General features: G+C 42.4%; 1 protein-coding gene across 2 annotated transcripts in view; it reads right to left on the bottom strand.

The window, feature by feature from the left end:
* Positions 1-27,466, bottom strand: part of SPAG16 (sperm associated antigen 16) — a 1,690,414-nt gene that overhangs the window by 1,541,916 nt on the left and 121,032 nt on the right. For both annotated transcript variants that reach the window (XM_082260930.1, XM_082260929.1), the window contains exon 4: positions 16,604-16,731. In XM_082260930.1, the coding sequence (XP_082117056.1) occupies positions 16,604-16,731 (128 nt within the window). The remainder of the gene's footprint in view (positions 1-16,603; positions 16,732-27,466) is intronic.

Here is a 27,466-nt window from a genome sequence, read left to right as displayed (position 1 = left end):
AAAACAAAAACAAACTGATGTGCTGGGTTGTGCAGTGCGGGTTTATGCCTTTAGGGACAGCCCCCTGGGCATGTGTATTCAAATTTTCCTGTCTAGACTACTCCTGATGGGAGGAGCATAAACCCACTCAGCTCATGGAGAGGAGGCTGCGTCTGTCGACGGACGATAGAGAAATAAGGATTTTTTACTTAGCTAAAAAATTTCTGGAACGCTCGCTTGACCACAAAATTGAGACTGTTGCACAAAACATAGCTGAATACCAAACCACACAAATTCTGTAAAAATATTTCAAGAGGACTATCTCAAAACAAACATTATGTGAATAGAAAAGTCACATTATATTCCTCAATATCTTATCATATTGGATATCCACTACCGCATAAACATACAAGTGTTCAAAGCGCAAAATAACTGTGCAGAAAATCACATAATAAAGTGCAAAAAATGCATTTAAATACATATTCTTCATATAAAGTGCACAATACAAAAATCAACCAACTAAATTACCATATTATTATGTGATCTGAAATTTCATACACAGAAAATAAATTATGGGCAAAAATGGAAAATAAGAGTCAAAAAAAAGTCTATCCAGGTGCAAGAGAAAAGTGCTCTTGTGCTAAACACAGCTGTAAGTGAATTACTACAGTGCCATTTTAGTATCACCACCGTGCTCGTAAGGACAGACAGGCTGCTTACCAGAACATGAGATCCCACAAAGTGGATCAAAAATGCTTAGGTGTATTCTCCTTATGGAGAGCAATAATTTGCTCCTAAACGGTTCATAGATATGCTAGCGTATGCCACCTTCCGACTCGTGCAAATGCCTTGCACTGTGGCTTTAAAAAGCTGAAATAGTGTAAGGATACTTCTATGTGTTAGAGGAATATACTTTTAGATCATTCTTATAATTCTAAAGTGAAATCCATCCACTATAAATTCTCCAATCATCCCAGTTCAGGGATTGGATCCAGGACAATCCTCCCCAGAAAATAACCGGAGTGTGGAGAGATCCGATGGAGGACTAAAGTAGGGAGAACTAGTGAATAAGGTCCAGCATCCTCCGCACAATAGAGCTCAGAAGGCAGAATGCACTAGGATGTCTAGGAACCGTTCGGGAGCAAGCAGTGGCTCTCCATTAGGAGAATATTCCTAAATGTTTTTGATCCCTTTTGTGGGATCTCATTCTGGTAAGCAGCCTGTCTGTTTTTACGAGCACAGGGGATAATACTAAAATGGCACTGAACTAAATCGTTTACAGCTGTGTTTAGCACAAGAGCACTTTTTTTCCTGCACCTGGATGGACATTACTTGGACTTTTATTTTAAATTTTTAGCCATAATCTATTTTCTGTGTATGACATTTTGGATCATATAATATAGCCATTTAGTTGGTTGATTTTTGTATTTTGCACTTTATATAAAAAATATGTAATATTTGAATTTTTTGCACTATATTTACACTTTATTACATGAGTTTTTGCACAGTTATTTTCCACTTCTAACACTTGTATGCATATGTGGTAGTGGATATCCGATATGTTAGGATATTGAGGAATATTATGTGACTTTTATATTTACATTATGTTTGTTTGAGATAGTACACTTTAAATATTTTTAAAGGATTTTTTATTTACCTGCAATCTCCTTATCTCAAAGTACATTACAGGACACAGGCTTCCATTAATAAAGACCATAAGTTATATGCGGTCACCTACAGGAAAGGACATTGGCAAAGTTGTTAGGATAGCCCAAATATCCACCTCCCACTCCCAGGAATCCGTTTTTTTTTTTTTTTAAACAAGAAAAAAAACAAAACAAAAACACACAGGACAGACGTGAGGGTTTCCAGTGTTTTCTGTACTCTTTTTTTTTTTTTTTTTTTGGAGAAGAGTTTTATGTGCAAGTCAAATATCCTTATTTTTTTTTTATTTTTTTAGATTGAGTACAGAACACAGGCTTCTATTTATCAACACCATGAGACATACCAAGCACTTTATAGGCCAAAGCTGGCAAAAGCAAAGACATGAATTTCCACCTGCTAGAACGTAAACATGTGAGAAGAAGATCAGGCGGTGGCCTTGAAAATCTGAGAAACAGACACTTTGTGCTGAAAAGCCCAAGAGATAATGACAAAACAAGGTCAAGAGAGCCTTACCAAGGAAAGGAGGGTTCCTATCCCCAAAGATCAAAGCCTTAGTCATAACTTGCTTAATCCACCTAGAAATAGTGGAATGAGATGCAGAACAGTCTCTGAGAGAACCCACAGGTAGGATAAACAAAGAGGTTTGGATAGAAGCAGTGGCTTCTGAACTTGCACTGCACATACTACAACTAAAAACAGCGTAGAGAAAACACTTTGGAATGTTTTGGAGCCCAACAAAGTCCTGATTACGGTGCAAGTGTGAAACCATCTTAAGGAGAAAGGAGACTTGAGGCCTGAATAACACCTTCATCCTAATAAAAAAAAAAAACAGATTTTAAGACCCACCTTGCTGATGTGTTAGCCACAGGAAACACCACCTTTTGAGGTTAGCCCAGGGATTATGCCTCATGGGCTCAAAAGAGACTTCTGTAGAGCTAACAAGACCCAGTTAAAATCCCAAGGTGAGAATGGTGAATGGACATGGGTCGTAAAGTGAACAACTCCCTGAAGAAAGGCCTTTACCAGTAAATGAGTAGCCAGGATCTCTGAAAGAGAATAACCAAGGCTGAAACCTGAACGGACAGGCAGCCCACAGCCAAGTGCTGCTCCAGCCCAGGTAGAAGGAAAGACAATATGTCCCACAAAATATAGTATAGGATAAAATTTCTGAGCATCCCATTATGCAAAATAAGCCTTCCAAATGCAATAACAGATTTTGGGAGAGGTCAATTTACTGGCTGTAAGTAGTGTAGGAATAAAGGAGTTGGAAAGATCCCATCCCCTCAGGATTTGGGTTTCAGTAGGCAAGATGTCAAGCCAACAATTGTGAAGTCGGATGGAAGACTGGCCCTTGAGACAGCAGGTTGTGTCAGTCAGGAAGTGACACAGAGTGTCCCCCAACAATCTAAAAATATCTGAACAAGTCCTTTTAGGCCAATTTGCTGCCACCAAAATCATCCGAATGCTGTCTATCTTGAGCCTGGAAAGCAGCCGAAAGGACTATCTATAGCAGAGGTAAGGCATATATATCAGCTGGAACTGATCCACTGAGATCACCGGTGTGTCTACTGTGAAGGTTTTTGGATCCCTAATCCAGGCCACAAACCAGTCCACCTTGTTACTGAAGCAAGATGCCAACAGTGCTATGTCCGGCATCTCCCAACAGCGACAGAGGTCATGAAACACCTCAGGATGAAGAGACCCTGTGTCTAGGCGCTGGCGACAAAGGAAGTCCAACAGCCAATTGTCTCCTCTGTGAATATGGACAAGACTGGAACTTGCCTTTTGACCCAAGCCACCCACCACACCAGGAATAAGCAAGGGGCTCTTAGCTTCAGAATGTCCTAATGAAGTCTGAATTACCTTGACAACCATGTCTCCTAAACTGTTTCTCCCCAGCATGAAAGGCTGGCATCCTTCGTGAAAGGGCTTATGATTCCAGTGCAGGATTGGTCAGCCACCAGGTCAGAGGTATTCTAGCTTTGGGGCACAGGAGTGTGGGCTGGTCTAGAGATTAAGAGATTTTGGTTCATGCACTCAGCATGCAGAGACCTGGAGTGACACCGGGCTAAAAAGGTCATAATGAGGCCAAGTAATGCAAAATCGGACTAATGGAAGTTTCCTGGAGCAAAGTGTCAGAGGAAGAGCATAGAGGCTCAACACTCACTCCTGGGGATGAAACACCCAGGCCTGGGCTGTATCCAACACTAGGCCCAGGTACTCTGAGTGGTTAGTCAGATCCAACACAGACTTCTGGTGATTGAGGATCTACCATTTGCTCTAAAGTGTCTCTATCGACTACCAGACACTAGCCACAAGGACCTGGGAGGAGTGTTCCTTCAAGAGGAGGTCAATAGCAACTGCAATGCAAATACAGACTGAGCCAATTCCATCTAGAACTTCTAAACCTGCAAGAAGGTGTTGAGAACCTTCATATCTAGGATGAGGTGAATGCCCCCTGTTGGGTTTCAAGCCCATAAATAGATTAGAATAAAAGCCCTGAACTTGTTAATTCCACAGGAACTAAAACAATCACTCCCAAAGAGTGAAGTTGCTGCAAGGCAGTTTGAAGAGCCAGCAAGCTCGTCAGAGAGGTAGGCGAGTTAAGGTCATAACGTGGGGAGGGGCAGAAATTGAAATTCCAGCCTACATCACTGTCACACCACATACCAGAGCCAAAGATCCGAAATGACCAAGTCTAGGCGGCTGCTTGCAATGAATTGGGGCCCTATTCATTGAAAGGAAGACTTGGCACCAGATTCTGGCTGGTTTGGTGGTCCAGGACATAGCCTTAGTGGAGGTCTGGGCGGGACAACAGGCACCTTAGCTTTCTTCTTACTAGGTAAGAGAGTGCTCCCTATGTCCATGACTTCAATCTTCAAAGAGTCGTCCATCAAATGAAACCCTTTTAAGACATTTCCAAAAGACTGTCTCCATGGACCAGTTCAACAGTCAGAGAATTTTGCGCATCTAAACAGACATAAGAGACCAGTGAGAATTTTGGTGCACAGAGCCTAAACAACTGTCTACACAGTAATGCATAGCTATTGGAAGGAGCTTCATTTTTGGAGTACCAAGGAATACATTGGGATCAGTCCCAGAGCTGCCCAGACTGCCAGGATCTGGCAAACAGCCATACAGTTGCATGGCCAAATTCGACTATGCAAAAAGGGCTTTAACCACTTGCCTACTGTGCACTTAAACACCCTTCCCATCCAGGCCAATTTTCAGCTTATAGCGCTGTCACACTTTGAATGACAATTGCGCGGTCATGCTACACTGTACCCATATGAAATTTTTTATCATTTTTTTCACACAAATAGAGCTTTCTTTTGGTGGTATTTAATCACCTCTGGGTTTTTTATTTTTTACAAAAAAAAAGAATAAAGACAGAAAATTTTGAAAAAAAAAAAAAAAAAGTTTTTCTTATTTTCTGCGAGTAAATTTTGAAAATAAATTTTTCTCCTTCACTGATGTGCGCTGATGAGGCGGCACTGATGGGCACTGATTGGCACTGATGAGGTGGCACTTATGGGCACTGATGAGGTGGCACTTATGGGCACTGATGAGGAGGTACTAATATGCCGCACTGATAGGCGGCATTGATAGGCGGCACTGATGAGCACTGATAGGCGGCACTGATGAGCACTGATAGGCGGCACTGAGAGGTGGCACTGCTGGGCACTGAGAGGTTGCACTGCTGGGCACTGAGAGGTGGCACTGAGAGGCGGCACTGACGGGCGGCACTGATGGGCACTGGCGGATGGCACTGGACACTGACGGGTGGCACTGATGAGCGGCACTGATGGGCAGCACCATCAGTGCCCACACTCAGTGCCCATAGTGCTGCCAGTCAGTGCTCATCAGTGCCTAGATGAGCAGGCACTGATGGGCACTGACTGGCAGCACTATGGGCACTGATTGTGGGCATTGATGGGGGGCACTGATGGCAGGCACTGTGGGCACGGCACTGTGTGTATATTTTTACCTTTAGTAATCAGGGCACTGGTGATCGGTGCCCTGATTACATTCCTGTGTGTCCCCGGCGCTGTGAGGCTCCCCCTCCTTCCTCACACTGCAGGCTCTGTGTGAGGAAGGAGCGCCGGCGATGAGAGATGATCTCATATGATTACATATGCGATCATCGCTCATTGGACGGCCCGATCACGTGGTGAATGGCCGCTGTGATTGGCCATTCACCACGATCTGTAATCGGCCGTGTCCAAGGGACACGGCCGACACAGATTTTCCCCGCTGCGCGCTCGCGGGAGCGCGTCTCTGGGAGGCCGTTTAAAACGGCCTCCCGAAAATTCAAGTCCGCGCTGCAGCCGTATATAGGCTGTAGCGCGGATGGGGGGAGGTTAAAGAAAGCCTCAAATCTTTTGTTCATTGGCTCTTTAACCACTTAAGCCCGGAAGATTTTACCCCCTTCCTTACCAGGGCCTATTTTGCGATTCGGCACTGCGTGAGTATAACGGACAATTGTGCAGTCGTGCGACGCTGTACCCAAATTAAATTGACGTCCTTATTTTCCCACAAACAGAGCTTTCTTTTGGTGGTATTTGATCACCAGTGCGATTTTTTGATCATTCGCTATAAACAAAAAAAGAGCGACAATTTTGCAAAAACAACAATATTTTTCACATTTTTTTTATATGAAATTCCCCCCAAAAAAATTTAAAAATCAAAAATTTTTTAACCTAGGCCAATTTTTTTTTTTACCATGTTTGGTAAAAAAAAAAAAAAAAAAAAAGCGTATTTTGATTAGTTTGCGCAAAAGTTATTGCGTTTACTAACTAAAGGGAAAGATTTTTGTAATTTTTATTGTTTTTTTTTTTTTAACGAGTAATGGCGGCGATCTGCAATTTTTTTTGCGGGACTGCAACATTGCGGCGGACAGATCGGACCCTTGACTGACATTTTTGACACTTTTGGGGGTACCAGTGACATTACTACAGTAATCAGTGCTATACATATGCACTGTTACTGTAAAAATGACACTGGCAGTGAAGGGGTTAACTTTATTTGAGAGGGAGGGGTTAAGTGTGTCCCTAGGGGCGTGATTCTTACTGTGATTGGATGTGGCTGTGTGTGTAACAGCAGAGATCAACGGTCCTACATAGCAGGTGGCTTTGTTTACACTAGCCGCCTGCCTTTCTCCCGCTGTACTGGAGGATCGCGAGTGAGCGTCGGACATCGGGTCCGCCGCTCACTCGCGCGCGGGGGGGGGGGGATTTAGGGGTCCGGGAGCGCACCTCCGGCGGTGCGCGTTCGCTCCCTAGAGCCTCAAAGGCTAGTGACGTACCCATTTGTCACTTTGCCTGTGAGAGGCTGACTGCCGCCGTATATAGTCGGGCGTCAGTCGGCAAGTGGTTAAAGACTAGTACTGCAACACACAGCGAAATGTTTAGGCAGTAAAAGGCTGTATACAAGACCGGAGCATTTCCACTTTTTGCGGTAGGCCTCCTCAACTGGGTGCTGAGGGACACACCTCTTGGGAGGAGCATACACTTTATATGGCCACAGCCAATGCTCATGCAGAAAATCCTGTACTACTGGGAGTACCGAAAAAGGAAATAGTAGGTTTCCTGGATTTGGAAAAAAATCATATTATATATATATTAATTGAGAGAGATTAGCTCACAGGGATCTCCTTTTCCAGGAAAGTAAGGCCAGCATGCAGGTAATTTCTTTAAAGTCTGGAGGATTGCCAGCTTTATTTAGCTAAACTAAACAGTTTTCCCCCTCAGTGTGCGGCTGGTCCCCATCACCCACAAAAACACATGGTAAAGCAAACGTGTTCCTTTGAAAGTCCAAACAGAGCTTCTCTCTCAGATTCCCTTCTGAGTCTCAGGCCAGAGCATTTTTGTGCTCTCTTCCTGTTCATTTAAAGTCCACCTGAGCATGGACTCAGGTAACCCACTATCTCTGGACCGGAACCTGGCCTGTCACAGAGGCTGCAAAAACCCGGGCCGGATTCCGGTTCAGTCTCTCACTACAGAAAGTATGCGAGGTGAAATTATCTACTACCTCACCTCGCATACCGTCACAATATATACAGTGGGGATCGAAAGTTTGGGCACCCCAGGTAAAAATTTGTATTAATGTGCATAAAGAAGCCAAGGAAAGATGGAAAAATCTCCAAAAGGCATCATAATTACAGATTAGACACATTCTTATAATATGTCAACAAAAGTTAGATTTATTTCCATCATTTACACTTTCAAAATTACAGAAAACAAAAAAATGGCTTCTGCAAAAGTTTGGGCACCCTGCAGAGTTAATATCTTGTACTGCCCCCTTTGGCAAGTATCACAGCTTGTAAATGCTTTTTGTAGCCAGCCAAGAGTCTTTCAATTCTTGTTTGAGGTATCTTTGCCCATTCTTCCTTACAAAAGTCTTCCAGTTATTTGAGATTTCTGGGCTGTCTGTCACGCACTGCTCTTTTAAGGTCTATCCATAGATTTTCAATTATATTGAGGTCAGGAGATTGTGAAGGCCATGGCAAAACCTTCAGTTTACGCCTCTTGATGTAATCCCCCCGTGGATTTCGAGGTGTGTTTAGGATCATTATCCATTTGTAGAAGCCATCCTCTCTTTAACTTCAGCTTTTTCACAGATGGCATCAAGTTACCATCCAAAATTTGCTGAAACTTTATTGAATCCATTTTTCCTTCTACTCGCAAGATGTTCCCTGTGCCACTGGCTGCAATACAATCCCAAAGCATGATTGATCCACCCCCATGCTTAACAGTTGGACAGAGGTTCTTTTCATTAAATTCTGTGCCCCTTCTCCAAACGTACCTTTGCTCATTCCGGCCAAAAAGTTCAATTTTAACCTCATCGGTTCACAGAACTGGTTTCCAAAATGCATCAGGCTTGTCTATATGTTCATTTGCAAAGTTCAAACGCTGATTTTTGTGGTGAGGACGTAGAAGAGGTTTTCTTCTGATGACTCTTCCATGAAGACCATATTTGTACAAGTATCTCTTTATAGTGGAATAGTGTACCACAACTCCAGTGTCTGCCAGATCTTTCTGGAGGGATTGTGCAGTCAACGTGGGTTTTGAATTGTTTTTCTCACAATCCTGCGAGCTGTTCTGTCTGATATTTTTCATGGTCTTCCAGATCTTGCTTTAACTTCCACTGTTCCTGATGACTGCCATTTCTTAATTGCATTCCGAATAGAGGATATTGACATCTTTGCTATCTTCTTATAGCCTTCTCCAGCTTTGTGAGCGTCAACTACTTTCAGTTTCAGTTTTCTAGACAGCTGCTTAGAAGATCCCATGGTGCTGATTGTTGGGGCAAGGTCAGATGAGTCTGGGCATTAAAAATCTTTGAGATTGACATCACCTGGTCTTCCCAGACAATGATTGAGAACAATCCATGACACTGGCAGGTCTCAGCCTTGCAAAGGGGGTAGTGAAGGCTATAAATTCTGCAGGATGCCCAAACTTTTGCAGACACCATTTTTTGTTTTCTGTAATTTTTAAAGTGTCAATGATGGAAATAAAATCTAACTTTTGTTGACATATTATACGAATGTCTAATCTGTAATTTGATGCCTTTGAGATTTTTCCATCTTTCCTTGGCTTCTTTGTGCACGTCAAATACAAATTTTTACCTGGGGTGCCCAAACTTTCGATCCCCACTGTATAATATATATGTATATATATATATACAGTGGGTACGAAAAGTATTCAGACCCCCTTACATTTTTCACTCTTTGTTATATTGCAGCCATTTGCTAAAATCATTTAGGTTCATTCTTCTTCCTCATGAATGTACACATAGCACCCCATACTGACAGAAAAACACAGAATTGTTGACATTGTTGCAGATTTATTAAAAAAGAAAAACTGAAATATCACATGGTCCTAAGTATTCAGACCCTTTGCTCAGTATTTAGTAGAAGCCCCCTTTTGATCTAATACAGCCTGGAGTCTTTTTGGGAAAGATGCAACAAGTCTTTCACACCTGGATTTGGGGATCCTCTGCCATTCCTCCTTGCAGATCCTCTCCAGTTCTGTCAGGTTGGATGGTAAACGTTGGTGGACAGCCATTTTTAGGTCTCTCCAGAGATGCTCAATTGGGTTTAAGTCAGGGCTCTGGCTGGGCCATTCAAGAACATTCACGGAGTTGTTGTGAAGCCACTCCTTCGTTATTTTAGCTGTGTGCTTAGGGTCATTGTCTTGTTGGAAGGTAAACCTTCGGCCCAGTCTGAGGTCCAGAGCACTCTGGAGAAGGTTTTTGTCCAGGATATCCCTGTACTTGGCCGCATTCATCTTTCCCTCGATTGCAACCAGTGGTCCTGTCCCTGCAGCTGAAAAACACACCCACAGCATGATGCTGCCACCACCATGCTTCACTGTTGGGACTGTATTGGACAGGTGATGAGCAGTGCCTGGTTTTCTCCTCACATACCGCTTAGAATTAAGGCCAAAAAGTTCTATTTTGGTCTCATCAGACCAGAGAATCTTATTTCTCACCATCTTGGAGTCCTTCAGGTGTTTTTTAGCAAACTCCATGTGGGCTTTCATGTGTCTTACACTGAGGAGAGGCTTCCGTCGGGCCACTCTGCCATAAAGCCCCGACTGGTGGAGGGCTGCAGTGATGGTTGACTTTCTACAACTTTCTCCCATCTCCTGACTGCATCTCTGGAGCTCAGCCACAGTGATCTTTGGGTTCTTCTTTACCTCTCTCACCAAGGCTCTTCTCCCCCCGATAGCTCAGTTTGGCCGGACGGCCAGCTCTAGGAAGGGTTCTGGTCGTCCCAAACGTCTTCCATTTGAGGATTATGGAGGCCACTGTGCTCTTAGGAACCTTGAGCACAGCAGAAATCTTTTTGTAACCTTGGCCAGATCTGTGCCTTGCCACAATTTTGTTTCTGAGCTCTTCAGGCAGTTCCTTTGACCTCATGATTCTCATTTGCTCTGACATACATTGTGATCTGGAAGGTCTTATATAGACAGGTGTGTGGCTTTCCTAATCAAGTCCAATCAGTATAATCAAACACAGCTGGACTCAATCTCAAGGATGATCAGAAGAAATGGAAAGTTAAATATATGAGTGTCACAGCAAAGGGTCTGAATACTTAGGACTATGTGATATTTCAGTTTTTCTTTTTTAATAAATCTGCAACAATGTCAACAATTCTGTGTTTTTCCGTCAATATGGGGAGCTGTGTGTACATTCATGAGGAAGAAGAATGAACTTAAATGATTTTAGCAAATGGCTGCAATATAACAAAGAGTGAAAAATTTAAGGGGGTCTGAATACTTTTCGTACCCACTGTGTATATATATATTATATATATATATATATATATATATATATATATATATATATATATATATATATATATATATAATTTATTTTTTTTATTATTATTTTTTATTAGGTGATCCTAGGTCGCAAAGGAGAACACGGCCCTAACTTCAAACAACAGAGTACGCAGTCCAATAGAACCCTTAATGGTTTCGATCAGCTTGTAGGAGATTGACCATCTTCCTGAAGGGAATTCTTAGAATCCGAGGAGTCACCTTCCACTTCCTTATCTTACTCACCCTCCTCATCTCCATTGTGAAGCAACACAGCTGTAATAAACAAATCGAACAAGGTCTCAGCAAGGAACGCCGACTGGCAGCACTTGCGCATCCCACAGTCTCTAGCATTACATAAGGTCTTTCCCCATCAGGTTTGGCATAGAAGCTAAAATATCTTTATATTAAAAAGGAATAAATGAGGATGCCAGGGGACACTCCAAAGCATGTGGAGACTGAGGTCTAAAGTATCAGAAGTAGAGTTTTTAGAAGAACCATGAATAACCTCAGCATAGCCCTATACACAGGGTGTGTTGGCCTGCTGCCATGTACGATTTCCCTTGTGACTGCCATTAGGGTAATTGGATTCCCTGTGGGGTACTCAGAACCTCTTTTTGAGAAGTAAAAAGGTTACAGCCATTCTTTGTCTAACCACTACATGCTGCTGGATAACCCAGTGAAGGCAAACATGGAAACCAGGGTCTCAAAACAGAGCAGGGTTGGGCCTAAAGCAGCAGAGTGCCTTAAGCAGCAGAGTGCCTTGTCCTATAGCAAAGCATATGCTAAAGACGGTCCCTGGGCTGAGGAAGACCAAGGTACCACCTTGAGGGAAGGACTATGCACACAGAGAGGGATACTGCCCACCTGAATGTGTCAGAGAAGATGTAACACAATTACCACAGCAAGGGAGAATGTATCTCAGAAGAAAAAAAACACAATTGCCACACAAGAGGAAAAAAAAAAAAAAAAAAAACGGTGGCATGGCTACGGCATATCATTTAAAAAGTGTGGCAGCAGTTCTGCAATACTCCTAGCCTAAGAAAATCATGCTGTCCACCCTGGGGTGCTCAAGGACAGGTGCCTGGTGTCTAGGGACTAACCCCAGAAATAGGGGGAGTCTGGGGTGTTAAAGCAAGAAGGGGGGGGGGGTCACAGGAAAATTGCCTAAGCCTATGACTCACTACATCAGGGTATGGTCTCCTTCCCTAGGAAGAACACCCCCCCCCCCCACCGGAGGGGAGGACCTGTTTTGGGAGGGCACACTCCCACCTCCATGGAAGAAGGAGTCTTCAGGGACTTGGTCACATCAGTGTGGATTGCCACTGCCTTAACTGCACATCGCTGTACCAATTGTAGGCACCAACATAGAGTCCAGTGCCACAGGGTCAGGTACCTGATCCAAGGCCAAGGTGCTGAGAGGGCTCCCCTTGTGGCTAAGTGTGGCCCACCCCTGAAGGTGGTACAGGAGGTGTAGCACCCACAGTAGCACATGTTGCCAACAGGATGCAGAAGAGTAGAGTCGATGGACACCAGGAGAGTGCTGGAAGAGCTGGAAGCACAGCAAGGTGAAAGTCTCTAGAAAGCTCCAGAGGAGCTAGGCAGCCTTGTGCAGTTGAAAGTCCAGGCACAAGGCCAAACACAGAAAGTCAATCTGAGGATATGGTTGGTAGGAGAAAAAGGAACTGACCGAGGTCTTTAGACAGGAGAAGGTAGCGAAATCTGTAGTGTAAGCCGGGGTCATGCACAGGAGGTCCGACAGATAATGGAGAGGAGTCCTTGAAGAAAGCCTGGGTTATACACAGTAGATCAGCAGGAGCGTGGTTGGTGGAGCAAGCCAGAGGGTCAAGCCAGGAGGAGAAGATCAAGTAGAGTCAGGAGCAAGCCAGGTCATAACAGGAAATCCAACAGAAGAATTCAGGAGGCACATAAACACAGGGAAGCTGATGATAATCCAGTAATGAGAAGGATCCCACAGCAGCCTTTTATAGGCCAGCAAGAGGCTGTGTCGATCACGCATTGCGTACGCCAATTCGCACCGCTTCGTACGCCTGCATGCTGTTCTCATGCCAGGGCATACAGGGATGCACTTGATGCGCCAGTGCGCCCATTAGTACTAATGGCAACATTGCCAGCTCTCCTACGGCCATTTCCCTGACACACAGTAAATGCTCTCACTAGAGAGAGGTCATCCAACATCTAAGGTAAGTAGCACAAATTAAAGTTTGCTGGAAGTGGGAAGGGGTATATGGGCTAACATTTTTGTTTACCAGTATCCTTAGCTGAAGCTAGCAGCATATTACCCATGGTTTTGATTAATGGAAGTCCATGTCCTGTACTGAACATTTAAAGCAGAACTAAAAAAGGCAAAACTTATTTTTTGTTAGGAGAGCTGGCAGCAGTGTAAATTAGGCCTGCAAACACGGTTTGTGGGCTTCCTTTATAAATACATTGTTACAATGTACTTTTTTTTTCTTTTAGTAGTTATGCGTAAACTATATACTGTATATAACCCCAATTCCAAAACAGTTGGGTAAAATCAACATTAAAAAAACTGAATGCAATGATTTGCAAATCGCATAACCCCATATTGTATTCATATAGAAAAAAGAAAACATATCAAATGTTTCACTTAGAAAATGTGCCATTAAGAAAAAAAGATGAAAGCAACACATTTCAGAAAAGTTGGGACAGGGTCAGGTTTACTATGGTGTGGCATCCCTTTTAACAACACTTTGTTTTGAGACAGGAATATTGTCCTATTTATCCTGGATATAGGATTCTAACTGATAAACAGTCCTGGGTCTTCTTGGTCTTGTACCAACCAATGCACTAATGTTTCCAATTGGTGAAAGGTCTGGACTGCAAGCAGGCAGTTTAGTACCTGAACTCTTCTACTATGAAGCCATGCAGTGGTCATAGCTGCAGTATGCGGTTTAGCATTGTTCTGCTGAAATACGCAAGGCCTTCCCTGAAAAACAGGTTTTCTGGATGGGAGCATATGCTGCTCTAACACATGGATACATCTTTAAGCATTGATGGTGCCTTTCCAGATGTGCCAGCTGCCCATACCATATATGCAATAATGTATCCCCATACCATCAGAGATGCAGGCTTTTGAGTGCTGACAAAAAGCTGAAGGGTTCCTCTCCTCTTTAGTCTTGAGTATACGATGCCCATGGTTGTCAAAAAGAATGTCAAATTTCGATTTGTCTGTCAAAAAGACAGTCTTTCACTTTGCAACAGACCAATTTAATTGAGCTTTGGTCCAGAGAAGACAGTGGCATTTCTAGTTTGAGTACAAATATTGCTTCTACTTTTCATGATCGAGCTTTACCTTGCATTTTTGAATGGCATTGCGAACTGTGTTCACAGACAGTGCTTTCTGGAAGTATTCCTGAGCCCATGCAAAGATAACTAAAACAGAATCATAAGGAAAAGGAGCAAGTACAGAGGGACTAAAAATTAGAACCAACACTTACTCACTCAGCGTTTATGCGAAACAACTGGTGAAAATTATAGTTGTGTACCACTAACCGCAGCACCTCACTACTATATATACTGTAACTACCATATCCAAGATATCTATTAAAACAGGTGTATAAATGAAACCAACGGTAAAAATATACTCTAGCAGCGCATTTGAACCAAAATGGTTCCAGGGATAAAACTAATAATAACCAGTCCACATATCAAAGTCAGTGCAATGTTCTTTGAAAAGTGCGGTGAATCCCTCTTCGGTCTTTGGTATATATGGGATGATGTACACCACCACACCTCTACGTGCCCCCCTAGGTAGTAAACACGTACCCTTGAAGAATGATATCAGGCGCTTTGAATTTCTCCAGCGAGACTCTCTATATTGATCCACTGTTGGGTCTGAGACCTAGAATGCAGCTGGCTAGGAATGGCAAAAACCTTTTGCCATTTTTTTGTTTTTTGCCATTCCTAGCCAGCTGCATTCTAGGTTTCAGACCCAGCAGGATAGCCTGTCCCATGCCCGGATTTTACATTGAAAACTATTCTGAAATTGTTTGGCAATTTGTAGATGCAAATTTTCACAGATTGGTAAACCTCTGCCAATCTTTACTTCTGTGACACTCAGACTCTCCAACATGCTCTTTTTATACCCATTCAGGTCGCTGACCTGCTGCCAATTACCCTAAATAGTTGCAAAATGTTCTTCCATCTCTTCCTTGTTAGTACCACTTACTTTGCCAGTTTTTTGTTGCATGGTCTTAAATTTTTGACATCTGTTGCTCACAACAATTTCAAAATTACATTATTTTTTTCTTAACAATGGTACATTTTCTCAATTTAAACATTTGATAAGTTTTCTATTTTCTATAGTGAATAAAATGTGGGTTTATGAGATCATTCCATTCCAATTTTATGTCGATTTAATACAACTTTTTCGGAATTGGGATTGTAGCTATCCTATCATTGGCCCAAAATGTCAGTTCCAGCAAACCTTCAAGAGTAAAAAAAAAAAAATTAAACTAATAAGTAAATTGACACTACTAACATCCTCTTTAAAGTGTATGTAAACCCTCTCCTATACCTAGTGAAGTGAATAGCCTCAGATGATACACAGAGATGAAACAAATCCTCCTACACAAGTTTTTACTTGTATATTGGTTGTCTTCCCCTTTCTATACTCTTTGAAAGGTGCAGATTGTGTTACAAATCTTTCTTCCAGTTTCAGCAGCATGTAGGGGTGGGTGTGGGGTCTGGGCTTACACTGTGTGAGAGCTGATTGGAGGAAACACACACCCCTCTCATCCACATAGAGGAATGAAGGAACATGCAGGGCTGTACTGTGAATAGACAAGCTCCCTGCTTATCTCCCTCTAAGCACCCTCCCGACACAAATTTTAAGCTCATGTTATCTTGTGTGTTGGACAGCTGGTCAGAAGTGTCACTGCTAATAACAGAGGAATGGAGCAACAGAAAGACATGGCACTTAGAGCTTTGGAGAGGGATAAGTAAATATTTCAGATAAATGTGCCTAGGTCAAATTTGATGAATTGAGTTAAAAACTACTTCAAGGGACAGTTGTCAAACTTCAAAACATTCTCAGACCTATAAACAAGCATGCAGCGAGCCAATAAAATGAGAGTTCATCATTACTTTGCATTACATGCTTCAGGTAAGGGACTAGGAAAGTACTGAGCTCAATAAATTCAGATGATAGCCCAGCACCTAGCATTTTAGAAGGATAGGGATCCACCAGCACAAGTGTGCTTTAAGTAAGCCAGTCTGCCAGCAAGTAAGATGTACTGGAAGTGGTGACACCTGAGATTGCCGGGTGCCATAATGATTAGCAACTTATCCAGAGCTGCAAGGAAATGCAATAAACTGCTAACCTGTTTTTTTTTTTGTTTCTTTTTTAAACCAATACCCTGCTTTATAATTAGACAATATTTCTTCTGTAACTAGGGTCTACATTTTTTCAGTAGAGAATGAGGAGAAGGTATGTAAGGCATCATTTTTATCTGAGCAAAATTACAGATTTTCTTTCTATTATTTTCTTAACTCCATTGCAATAATAACAATGATGAAATGGTAGGCTTTAGCCAATTTTGATAGCTTTTAGTGTCCTCAGATGTTGTGACTTTAGGCACAAGAAAATTTACCATTCAGTTTGAAAGCACTCCAAGGTTTTCATCATTCCCATTTTAATCAGAAAATTGCGCAGAAAATCGTCCACCACTTCAGGTTTGTGAGATGCAGCTCGCTGAGAAGAGACTGGAGATCTCTGCGACTACAATAGAAGGGAAAAAAAAAAAACTCCAATTACTAAAGAATGATCATGGTACAAATAAAAGTACAAGACAGCATGAAGAAAAAACAGCCTTAATAATATTTTATATTTTTACATGTTTGTACCTAGTGATCCTGTTTGAAGCTTGTCTTCATACTGAGTTGTCACACTCAAGCTAAAAGTTTATATTAGGCTTGCAGTGGGAGTTTCTGCTCTACGAGTTGGCAAATGGGAGGGAGGGGGGCACTTTAATGAGCTTACCAAAGTGAAGTGAGCTCAAAGAAGAGGACATCTACATGGCCAAATCCACTGCTAGCCAAGAAACAGGAAGGGGATAGCACAGTGGCACAGAGTATGTAGAACTGCAAGCTAATTCAGGCTCCATTCACACATATGCGAATGAATCAGATGCAGTTTTTCCCCACATCAAATTTGCATGGCAGGAGACTAACTGGCTCTCAATGAAGCAGGTTCGCACAGCTCCGGGAGGGTCGCGGTCTGCATTAAAAAGGGGCCCTGTGCGTTTTCTGGTCTAATTCAGGTGCAAATTTAGGCAAAAATGTAGACCTGATTCACATCTGAATCGGAGAACTGGGATGCACTTGACCCAATGCTATGACCAGCCGCATGTGTGAATGGAGTGAACGGAGCCTAATAGCACAGTAAAGAAGACTGTATTATAATATATATACACCTGGATAAGGATCTTTACTTTATCTCGGGTGAAAAAACTGCCATTTAAAAAAAAATAATGATGACCATCCTGGCGTTTTAGCTTTGTAAAATAATCTTTGTGCGTAAAGGGTTAATTCATGTTTACAATGCAAAGAATAACTAACACCTAACAACCAGCCTCCCCTTTCCCCACTGTACTTACCTCTGGGGCCTCCAAGTTGTCAGCACCCCTGCACCCGCTCCAGGAACATTGAAAACCCTGCTTTTCTCCCTCTTTTCCGTTGATGCTTCCAATCAATGTGACAGCACTGACTAACCAGTAACCATCTGGTCCATTCTGGAAGTGCAGACAGAGAGAGAGGAGAAAGGGAATTTTGAATCCCTGGACCACTGGAACAGCTGCATGGGTGCTGACAGCTTGGCAACCCCAGGGGCAAGTAAAGCGGGTCCGGTTTGAGTTCACCTTCGTGTTTTTCTGTAAAAGGTGGACACTTTACACTCCTATCCTCTACAGTCAGGGAAGCTGCCATCGTTGCCTCTGATCTGTAGTTGCCATGGTGCTAAATGTGATCAGTTATAGGGATAATGGTGGTGCACTATGGGCCGGTTGGATAGTGTATGTAAATAAAAGAGGATGTGCCATAGTGCATTATACTTTAAAACTTTTAATATTCGTAAAACATACATAGATGCACTCACATTTGAGATGTGAAAACAGGCAATGTTCGATGTAATGAATAAACCATCTGTGGGACAGCTGAGTCTGACGTCACTGGCTCCTCCTACGCGTTATGTCAAATGACAAGTGACTTCATCAGGGATGAAGTCAAGTGTCGTGTGATGTAGCGCGTAGGAGGAGCCAGTGACGTCAAGACTCAGCTGTCCCACGACGATTAGAGCCGGGGAGCCATGGAGTGAGTAAGTGGGACTCTATTGCAGTGGATAGAATAAGACTTCAATAAGACCAAACAGATGGTTTAGCTTAATGGGCGATGTTAGATGTAATGAATAAGAGGAGTGGAAGCTTACAGGCTTGCAGGAGGAGATATTTGGTCATTGCACAAACAATTTGTGCTGCAGGTGAGCGTGCACTGTACACAGTGAGGTGTTTTAGTAGGTGGAAGGATTAAGCACCAAGCACTTTACCAGTTTTGTTCCAAGAAGTTTTTAATCACCAGTTTTGTTCCAAGAAGTTTTTAATCACAATGTCAATATACGTTTAACTAGATTGCAAAGGACTGCATGTATTGTTTATAATCACGGACCATAGATCATCACGGTATTTAATCACTGATTATTTATCACATTTGTATTTGTTTCATGTCATTTATTTTTCATGCATAGTATGAATTAGCATTGTATATGTAGGATATAGCACAGATGTATGAATAGCGCACCACCATTATCCCTATATACATTTCTGATTACCTCAAGTTTATGACTACTTGAACACGGTGGGAGCAGCAATTCGCTTAATCTACTAGGAATTTCCACTTATTACATATAGTAGCGCTCTTGTTCTTTATTATTCACTATGTGATCGGTTAGGACACCACCCTTTGATGGCTTGACAGTTCGGGTCAGAGCACAAACAAATGAAATAGTTATCATTTACAGCATGACTTCAATGAAAGTTTTGGGAAGCTGTTAAATCAATAGGTTTAGTTATACTTTAGGTTTTGCAACCAGTATGCAACACATGCATATTACATCTACCATAAAAAAAAACACACACAAGGAATAACTGAATGGGTAAATAGGAGTCAGTACTCCATGAAAATCATGAAAATATTGCATTTAAGAGTTACAGTTATTAACATAACAATAAAACACAGTGATTCAACTTCATCCGAGTGGTATTGCTGGTCAGTTGTTTTGCAAGCAATACAATTTGAGTGGAGTCCTTCATATGCCTTATATGGTTAATAACACTAAACAAGAGGCTAACCAAAGCACAGGAATAGACTTGTATATCACTTTAAAAAAAAAGGTATTCTTTTTACATACAAAAACCTTATAAAGTAGCTTCTACTATTGTAAACTATTAAAGGCTAGAAACATATTTGATTGATGTGAATATTCACACATTATGATTTACTGTACTATTTAAGTAAAGATCAACTTTGAACAAGAACTATGCAATAACAGTATATAGTGGTAAATGGTGTAGCGCTATAGGATAACAATAAAAGGTGAACCATGCAGTCAATCAGTCCTTTAAGTATTCACACATGACACAATGATGTTGATAATGATCTTGGAAGAAATCCACCAAGGCTATACCATGTAATCTCAAACACATGCAGATAATCCAAACTCCAAAAAGACAGGTGCAAGGATAGCCACCACCAAAGGAATTAAATTGGCCTCTTACCATACCACCATGATCCTCATTACAGGGATCATGGGCAGCGGGAAATCAATCAGCAGTTATGTCTGCACCTGATAAACTCCCCCATTGGTATGGAATGCATGGTACGTGCTGGCAACTAGAAGCCAAAAGTAAAGAGTTCCCTGCACATTCCTTACAGTAGGTATGAGTGAACAGTGCCATGGACACTGTCCCCCACCAAAGAATTGTCATTGAGGAAAAAAAGAAAAGATGCCAAATCCGTGGTAGAGCTGTCCCAGACTAGAAGCAGACCATCTATGTAGCGACCATACCATTGTATAGAACCTGTACATGGGTTGTCACGGGGGAAGAGAAATCTCTTCCCACCAATCCATGTACAGGTTCGTCAGGGAAGGTGAAAATTTTGCACCCATAAATGCACCCCTACATTGTAAGTAATATACGATTTGTGATCTGGTTTCTCTGATTCAGGATCAGGTGTTGGCTGCCGTACTGATTGTTTTTAATTAATTAAATGTATTATTTATTATGCGCAGTAAATCTCCCACATTATATGCAATAACAGTGCCAAGCCAGATAAGGGCACTCAATTTACCATTGGATTTTAAATTTTAAATTTAAAATTTCAATTGCCAGATCACTACAAGGGTTTCAGAAGGCCCGTGTGTATGTGTGTGTGTGTGTGTGTGTGTCTACTGCATGTTGACCTTGATTAGCGAAGGAGAATATTTGCCTTGCAGAATCCTTCGCTTGGGTTTAGGCGTTTCCAGAACACCAGGTTACCAACATACCATCAATCAGAGGAGTATACATGGTGGGGGTGGACCTGGTATACTCCAGCATTGCAAAGAAAAAACAGTTTAAAACAGACAGGCTGGCAATGTGCTTTTTAGGTTTTTTCACACTACATTGTTAGAGATTGTACATTTTAAGCACTCCTTATATGCAAAATCTTTTAGCGCTTTTGTTCTCAGAATGGTTATTTCATTATCAGAAAAGACGAGTAATGGCCTAATCTACGGTATTTATAGGGATCATCCTGTTAGCATACTTAATGATATCCTGAATACTTAATCAACCAGTAACCCTCTTGCTCCCAATTTGCAAGCAGATTTTTAACTCTCATAAATTAGCTCTAAATCTGGTAACTGCCACTAATAAAATAAAGAACTTTAGTGTAATTAGAGCAGCAGTCAGGCACAAAATACCTTTTAGTATTAAACTGCCTATATTAAACCAGGTGTCTTCACAGATCTGACAAAATAAAAACAACATGCTTTGTAAACCTCTTTAAGTGGTTCGATAACCCCATTTCAAGCTTCTTAAATATTTGGATGTAGCATGTCTTCTAGAATTCTTCTAGAAAATCCCACTGCCTCCTTTAAAACAACAAGGCCATGGGTGCTTTGAGTCCTAAAGTAGCAGAATATCTTAAGGTGGATTTTCCGGTGATCCCCGTTTTTCACCTTTTGCCAAAGCTTCATAAAAAGGTCTTTCCTGTACACAGAAGACCAAGATTGGCTGGCATTGGGTCTTAATTTGAGAAATTAGGTCAATGGATAGATCAGTGCCTTTAACCTTTGGTGTTGAGACTACAAGGTTACATAAAGGACACCTCTACAGTACCAACACATATACAAGATGTAGAATGGAAGAGCAATTATAGAGATGGATAACCTTAGATGTTAAATCCCTGTACTTGTGCATTCACTACAAACGTGCACTTGAGGCCCTTAGATTTCATCTTACACACTACAGTATACATAGTGAAGGGAATTTTGGATTTTGGCAGTGGATTTTCCTCTTACACTGAACTGTTTTATCTTTGACCAGGTATATTACTTACAATGTAGGGGTGCATTTATGGGTGCAAAATTTTCACCTTCCCTATCGAACCTGTACATGGATTGGTGGGAAGAGAGATTTCTCTTTCCCCGTGACAACCCATGTGCAGGTTCTATACAATGGTATGGTCGCTACATAGATGGTCTGCTTCTAGTCTGGGACAGCTCTACCACGGATTTGGCATCTTTTCTTTTTTTCCTCAATGACAATTCTTTGGTGGGGGACAGTGTCCATGGCACTGTTTACTCATACCTACTGTAAGGAATGGGCAGGGAACTCTTTACTTTTGGCTTCTAGTTGCCAGCACGTACCATGCATTCCATACCAATGGGGGAGTTTATCAGGTCCAGACATAACTGCTCCACTGAAGACGCGTTTGTAAAGGAGTGTAAAGCTATTACTTCAAGACTCAAAGAGAGACAATATGATGAACAACGCATCGATGGAGCAGTTCCTCTGGCTTCTGAGAGGGATAGACTGTCCCTCTTGAGGAGCTCTGGTCGAAGCCAGTACAAAAGAAAAAAAGAACAGCATAAAACAATCTTCAGTATCTGATAATAAAAAGTCCTGTTACTTGTGTGACTGCCTATCCGTTATAATTTGGTTCAAATAAGAACATTATACTCACATATTTACATATACTTTAAAGGAATGGTGATCTTGCTCCTATAGTATCAGCAGGCTGTAATTTTCCAGTCTGCGCGCTAAAACATTAGTGAGTATATTGTCCCCTAGTTTATATGAATCCAAATGTCCCCATAAGACTTGGTTACAAACCACTGGTTCATATATCTGTGGTACAAATACATGCCGCTTTTGTGATAAACACTCTAAACAGCATAGGAGCATTGTTTCTTGTGCAACTGGGAGAGAATTTTCAATCAGAGAATACGGTATATTAATTGTGGCTCAAGCAATGTCGTCTATGCTTTAGAGTGAAAACTTAGTAACAGTATGTGGGGTGTACATCGAGATCTTTGAGAACTAGAGTGAGTGAACATTTCCATGGAGCCTCATATAGCAGTAATTCAAATATATCTAAACATTTCAAGGATGTGCACCATGGCAATATGACATCCTTTCCTTTTCTAGGATTGGAGAGGGGTAAGTTGTCTTCTCGTGGAGGTGATATCCACTGTAGACTCCTATCACGGGAAGTATGGTGGATATTTAACCTCCAAACAAGATTGCCTCTGGGGAATAAACTATCTTTATGACTAGGGATGAGCTTCGAGTCGAACATTGGCTGTTCGCTCGTTCGTCGAATGACGAACAAATGGGCTTCTTCGCGGGAACTTCGAGTTCCCGCATTATCAGGGACTCTGACCTCTGAATTCCAATAAATCACTTGCTGGCCGTGGGATTCTAACCCACAGCCCTCTCTCATTGCAAGCCTGGTATTCTACTACCTACGTCACCGTTAAGCCTGCTTAAGTTGAACGTACTCTCCCTAACTTTTATCTCATCCACTGTGTGTAGGGTGATAGGAATTAGTTAGTTAGGCAGGGAAAGTGTGTTCAACCTAAGCGTTTTGACAGTGGCATAGCTGGTAGAATACCAGGCCTGCAATTACGAGGGTGTGGGTTTGAATCCCTTGGCCAGCGGGTGATTTATACGTGGAAATCTATAATTAAAAATACATTGCTGGGGGGCGTGTCCGGCAGCCATTCAGAGCGGACGTGTGTGAGGTGAGCTCCGCCAGATTACTTTTGAATCGGCCTCCATCCTCCGAGTACTTACCTCCTGCGGGCGCCACAACATCACTGGGGGCACCATCAGACCCCCACGATCCGGCCGGACTCTTTTTGGACTGGATAGGACACCGATTGGCGGAGCACTGTACTTGCGGCCTAGCCGCAGTTGAAGCCGCGGCCTCGCCTGAAAACGAGCGCGATCGCGCTACGGGACCCGGTAAGGCCGGCGCATCCGACTGGGGTGGCTGTACATCTGGCCGTTTTTCGGGCATCCCGCCCCACCACAGGGGTCCCTTGCTCCACTCAGGCACTCCACCAACGTTCCTGCAGATCCCTATAGGCCGCACCACCCGCCATTGCACCTGATTAAGGGGACACAGGCAGCTCCCTAGTCTCTCCCAGGCGCAGCCTCTCCTCATATGGGCTATACAGGACTTTTAATTCAAGCAGTGTCACATTTGTTCAGGCTTTATGGACTGGACTCGCCCTGTCGCACAGCTTAGCTAGTCCTGCAGAGTATTGCACAGTCGATCCTGTGCAGTACAGGGGCTGTGCAAGGTATACAAAGCAATTAAAGGACTTATCCTGTCACACAGCTTGGCTAGTCCTGCAGAGTATTGCACAGTCGATCCAGTGCAGTACAGGGGCTGTGCAAGGTATACAAAGCAATTAAAAGACTGATCCTGTCACACAGCTTGGCTAGTCCTGCAGAGTATTGCACAGTCGATCCAGTGCAGTACAGGAGCTGTGCAAGGTATACAAAGCAATTAAAGGACTGATCCTGTCACACAGCTTGGCTAGTCCTGCAGAGTATTGCACAGTCGATCCAGAGCTGTGCGGGGGCTGTGCAGGGTGTGTGAAGCAACTCAAAGATTGATCCTGTCACACGGCGTAACTGGTCCTGCAGAGCATTGCACAGCTGTTTCAATAATATAAGAATCAAACTGCAGTTCACTCTATTCCTTATAAGGAACCGGAGTCATTCCTATTTACATACTGGATGTGATCATGTAGGGGCACATGCGATGCAAGGAGCAGTGCGACTGCATCTGAAGTAAGCTCCGCTATGCACAGGGCATAAAACCGCTATACCAGGGCCAGACGAACACCGTTTGTTCACTATATACATACCCCTGGATCTCAGACACCGTGTATGCCGACCTCACGCAAAAAACAACGGAGGGGACCCCAGAAAACACTCACACAGTACCTCCTGAGATCACAAGAAAAATACAGTATGGCACATCATGGAGCCCCGTCTTCACCCTCCCCTGCAGAAACTTCAGCTCCCATTCCACTCATGCCAGAGCCTTCTCAACTGTCTGCCAGCTCTGCAGCTAACAATGAGCACAACTACCTCACCAAACAGGACTTGGATAGCAGTCTTGAGAATCTCTGCTCCAAATTACTGAATAAATTCCAGACAGAAATTCAGAAATCCACCACTACACTGTCCCAAGAAATTGCAGCTCTTCGCTCTCGTACTGACCTTGAAAATAAGCATGACGAATTAGCTATCGCTTTTAATGATTTATCCAGGGAACATGATGCTCTTTCCTCTGCCTTTTACCAGCTCCAAGCCCATGTCGAGGACCTCGATAATAGGAATAGGAGGAATAATCTCAGAATCAGAGGTGCCCCTGAATCGGTCACTGATCTGATAACATTCACCACTAGATTATTTCAGAGCCTTCTCCCGGATCAAACCCCACAAGCTTTTACCTGCGATAGGATTCATAGTGCCCTTAGAGCCAAACCACCCCCAGATAAACCTCCCAGAGACATTGTACTCTGCATGAAGGACTTTCTTATCAAAGAGGAAATTTTGAGAGCCTCGCGTAACACGCGCAACCTCAAATTAGACGGTTTTCCTATCCAGATTTACCCTGATGTCTCACAGGCTACTTTGGATCGGAGAAGGAAAATTAAAGAAATTACTTCAGCCTTATCCTCAGCCAAAATCCGTTATCGCTGGGGCTTTCCCTTTAAATTGATCGTTCCACATAATGGCTCAACTTATATTGCAACATCTATTCTGGAAGGTCAAGACATCCTAATTAAATTAGGTCTTCTGGATCCAGGTACTGTACCTCGCTCCCCCTCCACCCCACGCCCCATCCCTATCTGGAATGAGCCAACTCCACGCAGGGATAGGCGCAGACTCCGCCATGAAGCTGGCCCTCGTTATCAAGATTGATTTTGAGGTTAAAAATTAGTGGTTGAACACTGTAAAATCTTTTCTATTTTGCCTATGAGAATTAATTTTCAGGTTTTCAGCTTTTACGGTTTTGGACCCCTATGTTACACCGAGGACATATTGTGGTGACTTTACAAAGTTACAGCATATTGGCCTCTCTTTTATGTGCCAGGTCTACACCACAGATTTCACTGATTTATTACACTAAGGACACCGACGGTCGCCTTTGAATATTGCACCATTTTTTGAGCCTGCACTAATTTTTATATTGTTTACTCTTCTTAAAATTCCACTATTGCAGAGTTATATTTTTCTAGCCAATTATTTGAGCATTGTAATGTATTGAAGGTTTTTTCTATATAGTCACTAGACCGATAAGGTTACCTCACTATGTTATGATATCCTTCTAATCACCTCAATGCGTTTAGCTGTCAACAAACATTCTCCCAATATGGACATTACTGGTTTTCAGCTGATATTATACGTCTCTCTAGTTTATATGTTTACCTATAATTTTCTCCCCAGATAAAGGTGGAAAAGGTGAAAAGCAGGTAAAATGCAATTTGGTGCCTTACAGCCCCCTGCGCCTCCCCTTACTCAAAACCTCAACAATTCTCAACTATATCTAATCTCTCACGGTTAATCTGTTTCTCTATTGCGGTTGCCCTTTTCTATGCCGACACGATTCCACCCCACTCGGTTCCACCCATGATCTGGTGGGTTCCGGACTCCACAACACAGGGAACGGTTTCTCTTTTTTTTCCTCTTTTTCCTGTGGCTGTGGATCCTTGTCCCCTCTAGGTCTGTGGTCAGACCGAGATTGAGACAAATTAGTCTCTGGTTTTTGTTTTGTTGTCCAGAGTTTTTCTTCACTCTGGACCCTGTATCGAATTTCATGAGTCTTATCACTCTGATGTCTACATCTATTACTTTTGATATTCTAATCTATACTGTTCATCTTTGTTATGGTACAATATTTCGGTATAAGTTTTATGTCTCTGAACTAACTCTGACTGGTTATTCCAAAATTGGTATACTCATCCACATACACTTGGGCCCTGTTACAGCCCACACATTTGTATCACCCCACTCTATTCCTTTCAGTTTAGTAATAATATTCCAACGATCGTATTTTTACACACTAATATGGCTATAGTCATTGTTTCCCATAATGTACAGGGCTTTAATTCCCCGATCAAACGCAAAAAAGCTTTTTTCCAATATAAAAATCTTCATGCCAAGGTCGTCCTGTTACAAGAAACACATTTTAAAACAGATAATCACCCTACCTTTTTCCACAAAGCCTACAACCAGACATTCTACACTGCTTCCGATTCCAAAACTAAAGGTGTAGCAATATTTCTACACCACACTTTCCCAATGGAAGTACAACATGTTTATAAGCACCCTGAAAGTCGCTACATTATTATAAAAGGCCGTTTGGCAGGTAGAGATCTCTCAATAGCCAACATTTATGCCCCTAATGATGCACAAGCCTCCTTTTTCACCAGTTTCTTTGAGGTCTTACAAAAATATCATTCCACACATATCATCTTAGGGGGAGAATTCAATTCTGTTGCACAGCCACATTTAGACCGTAGCAAAATTTCCCCTTCTTCAAATGCCTTTTCCAAATCTTTAAACTCCAACCTAAATTCTTTACAACTCATCGACTCTTGGAGAGCATTAAATATTGGTGCCAAAGAGTATACTTTCTACTCTCACCCACATCAATCATACTCTCGATTAGATTATATATTTTGCACTCCTATAATTTTATCTAATTCCACCGCCTCTTACATATACCCTGTATCATGGTCCGATCATCACATAACCTCCTTCTCCACGAGATTTATCGGTCTGTCTCACACTCCTTACTCATGGCGACTTAATGAAGCCCTGATTACGGATCCCTCATTCCAACAGGAGATCGCCTCCACCATAGAAGAATATTTCACTCTCAATAACACC

Source organism: Pelophylax lessonae (genome assembly GCF_965119305.1).
Source record: "Pelophylax lessonae genome assembly, chromosome: 6".
Classification (NCBI taxonomy): Eukaryota; Metazoa; Chordata; class Amphibia; order Anura; family Ranidae; genus Pelophylax; species Pelophylax lessonae.
The sequence above is the reverse complement of the archived record's forward strand: the minus strand, read 5'-3'. Positions and strand labels throughout refer to the sequence as shown.